We start from the raw sequence: 4,178 nt of genomic DNA on the forward strand, positions 1-4,178 counted from the left end.
ACGTTGCTGCTGAGCGGAGGAGAACCGTTGTCTCTGGCCATCACGTGGACTTTAAAACTCCTGAACTGTTCATAATCAAACGACCTCACAGCGTGGATCACCCCCGTGTCTCCGTTAACAGACAGATAGGAGGACACCGGGGCACCGTTCACCTCACCGGGTAACAGAGAATAAATCACTGTACCGTTTTGTCTCCAGTCGGGGTCTCGAGCACTAACGGAACATAAAGTGGAGCCAGGTTTGTTATTTTCAGTCACATATGCGCTGTAGGACTGTTCCTCAAACACCGGTGGGTTGTCGTTGATGTCTGCTACAGATAACTGGACAGTTTTAGAGGAGGACAGAGGTGGAGAGCCCTCGTCAGTGGCGGTGATTGTAATGTTATAATCAGACACTAGTTCACGGTCCAGTTGTCCTGTGGTCACCAGAGAATAATAGTTTTTAATAGAAGGAACCAACTTAAAGGGGGCGTTTTGCTGAATGGAGCAGCGGACCTGTCCGTTACTCTCAGAGTCTCTGTCCTGCACGTTAACGATGCCCACCTCTGTACCAGGTGACGCGTTCTCAGGTATGGGACTACTGAGTGATTTGATATTTATAACCGGGGCGTTGTCATTTATATCACTAACATCTATGATGACTTTTGCGTAAGAAGTTAATCCTAAACCATCTTTCACTGTGACACGCAGTTCAAACGATGACGTTGTTTCAAAATCAACCTTGGTTGTCAACTTTATATCACCTGTCTTACGATCTATGGTAAACATTGACTTAATATCTTCTGAAATGTGTCCAAAATCATATGTAACGTCTCCATTTAGTCCCTCGTCTGCATCAGTGGCACTCACTGTCAACAAGAGAGTTCCTAGTGGAGAGTTTTCAAGCAGACTGGTTTTATAAACGGCCTGGCTGAACACTGGGACGTTATCATTAGCATCTAATACACTGATGTGAATGACCACAGTACCTGATTTCTGAGGAGAGCCACCATCCAGAGCCGTAAGAAGTAGATTGATTTCATTAAATTTTTCACGGTCAAGCTCTTTGTTAAGGACAAGTTCTACAGAATGTTTTCCAACGCCCAGAATAAAATGGTCATTCCGTTGGAGGTTGTAAGTCTGAACTGAATATTTGCCTACATCCGCATCATGTGCTTCTTCTATTGGAAAACGAGCACCTTTGGCCGCGGATTCACTTATGTCTATATTGATTAATTCTTTTTTAAATTGCGGAGAGTTGTCATTTATATCCTGGACATTCAGACTAATTCGATGCAATTCTAATGGATTCTCTAACATGAGTTCCTGTTTTAAAACGCAGGATGTTTTGTCTCCGCAAAGGCCTTCTCTGTCAATCCTCTGGGCAACAGTCAGATCGCCGTTACGGAGGTTTATGTCACAATAACGTTTGTCGTTTCCATCGGTATCAATTCGGGCCTTTCGAGCGGATAGTCTACTTGCTTCAAGACCCAAGTCTTTGGCAATATTTCCGATCAAGGATCCGGGTCTCATCTCCTCCGGAAAAGAATAGCTAGTATCTCCACTGGCAAAAGGCAAAGAAAAGAGCAGTAAAACAACGGCGCATCTTTGTAATGCGAGTTCCATGAAAGCCACCATGACGCCGATCTGAAACAGTAAACGTTTTCTGGTCGGTGTACAGGAACACAGCCAAAAAAGGATGGATATAAACCAAAATCTACACAATCCAAGACCAGGTCTAGGTCTCTCTGGATGATCAACTGCAGCACCTTTAGTCACATAATGCGTCAGCAACAGAGGGTGGGTATTAACACAGTCTATTACTGCTGGTGCATAGCGACATCGTGAGTCTCCTCTAGAAACTGCATACTTCATAAAGTTATGAAAACATTATATAGGGAATTATATAGGGAAGGGAAATTAATTTAAAGAGAAAAAATATATACTGAAATGTGTTGAGGCATGTCAGGTTGATCAAGCATAAATAGCACTTCTAAAGCAACAGCATTATTTCCGCAGGGCATCTCATATTGAACATTGCTTTTTAGGTGTGAAAAACAGATGTTTGTTTGAAAATGCATTGTCTCAAAAGAAACTTTTCATAATGTTTAGCATTTAGCGGGTGCATCGTTGTGCTTAAATGTTTCCTGAAATGGTCTGACAGTTATTCAGGACAACTGCTTTGGCAACAAATTAAGTTTGTGAAGAGTGGGGAAAATTACAGCCTATAACAAATCCTCTAAAACATTTAAATAGTGAAAGAAATTGCAAAATAATTTGTTTCAATAATGTAAGGAATGATTTAAGCTAATGTGAATCTATTATTAACTTGTATTTTATCACTGTGTAGAGAGAAACAACAAGGGAAAATGGACAAGCTAATAAGGGCACAAAAATAAAAAGGTTTGATTTAACTAATCTAATCATTTTGCTCAACAACATTAAAATCTTGCAAAGACTATAAGCATTTACAAAATTCAACAACTCTGGCAAACGGCTGGACATTTCTGCTCAATGCAACTGTTAATGGAAACAAATTCAGAATCAGTAGATTGGCAGAAAAAATAATTACCTTGTAAATAAATAGGAAATGGGCTACATTTTGTCTGGAACGGTAAATATGAAAATAACATCAAAAAATGTATCCAGAGATGATCTGGGATTTGTAAAACGTGAAGACTCCATAAAATCTCAGAGTATGTAGCAGTACCATATAAGAAAAGGGAAGAAAATACACAACATAAATGACAGACAATAACCCAGAGCCCTAAAGGAATAGTCCATATGATTTACAAGGTACAGGGTAATATCCTTTAATCAAGGAAAGAAATGTCAATCTCCAAAACCTTATCAAAACCACAAGCAATGAGACCAAGACATTTTTAAACCTTTCTTCTAAACAGAGTGCAAAAGCAAGAAAATAATAAACAATTACAAGTACTGAATCGTCAAAAGGGTGTATTTGACATGGCTCTGCGTCCTGTTAACACTGTGGCAATCACCAGATGTTTTAGGAGGGTTAATGAAACCAAAGTGATAAGTAAACCAGTGTTTAAAAACATCAACAAACAATTTGTTGAAGTCTGTCAGAGTACCAATATAGTTAAAAAAACAACCCTCAAGGCAACTATAGATGCAACAAAGAAAGTAAAACGAATCTAAAAACAGATGGATCACTGATATACGATGGTAAAACTTAGGGAAACATTGGAATACTGGGGGGACGAATTTAGCAAAACCTTTAATGAAACAACTAAGATGGAAAGAAATAAAAACACTCTACACCCCGCCCCTTTTTCATTATGTTCAATTGTTCGAAAGGCAAAGGCCGAAAAGGTATCCAAATAATAACCACTGAGGTGAGAAAAACGCGTTTTAGTATTTTAAAAGTGAATATATAAATATAAACTGCACACTGACATTTCAAATTATGAAAAAGTGAGAAGTATTTATTTTTTGGGATAAAATAATGGATTAAATATTTGATGCTCTTACCTCAGGAGAAGAATCAGAATCTCCAAACACTTCAGGAAAGTCTGTTGGACTTTTCCTCAGAGTCTGGTCAGCAGGCAGTGTGTTGTCATTGTAAGATGACACGAACTTAAAGTCACTGGTCCTAGAACCCGTTGTCAGGTAGGCGTCATAATTGTAAGTGCTGCGTAAAGTTCCTGTGCCGTCAACATCTGCGTAATTAGGAGGGAGATAAGCGCTGGGGATGGCGACTGCTCCATCAAACAACAGTCTGGGCTTTCTCCTGAGACAAAACCTCACACCCAGGATGATGATAATGAAGGTCAGGAAAAAGGTGGACACAGACACCAGCGCGATGATCAGGTATGACGTCAGCTTGGAGTTCTTCTCATCATAAGAAATGTCCTTCAGTTCTGGCACCTCAGCCAAGTTATCAGAAATAAGTAAATACATGGGGCAGGTGGCAGAGAGAGAGGGCTGTCCGTTGTCTTTCACTGCCACAATAAGGTTCTGTTTCATGCTGTCAGACTCAGAAATGTCCCGCTGGGTCCTGATCTCTCCGCTGTGGACCCCGATAGTGAAAAGTCCCGGATCGGTGGATTTGACTATATGATAGGACAGCCAGGCGTTCTGTCCGGAGTCCGCGTCCACCGCTATCACTTTGGACACCAGAGAGCCTCCGTGTGCAGCTTTGGGGACCAGCTCGGTCATGAAGGAGTTGCCCTCCGG

At 40.7% G+C, this 4,178-nt stretch overlaps 1 protein-coding gene across 1 annotated transcript; it reads right to left on the bottom strand.

Moving 5' to 3' along the window:
• Window positions 1–7: 7 nt before the first annotated feature.
• Window positions 8–4,160, bottom strand: LOC123965463 (protocadherin gamma-A10-like; the record flags this gene model as incomplete). The annotated part of the gene is made up of 2 exons (XM_046041985.1): window positions 3,474–4,160; window positions 8–1,625 (listed from the first exon to the last, which is right to left on the bottom strand). Coding segments are annotated over exons 1-2 (2,305 nt in total), but the record flags the coding sequence as incomplete, so codon positions are not given.
• Between the last annotated feature and the right edge of the window lie 18 nt (window positions 4,161–4,178).

Source organism: Micropterus dolomieu, unplaced genomic scaffold (assembly GCF_021292245.1).
Source record: "Micropterus dolomieu isolate WLL.071019.BEF.003 ecotype Adirondacks unplaced genomic scaffold, ASM2129224v1 contig_9761, whole genome shotgun sequence".
Taxonomy (NCBI): domain Eukaryota; kingdom Metazoa; phylum Chordata; class Actinopteri; order Centrarchiformes; family Centrarchidae; genus Micropterus; species Micropterus dolomieu.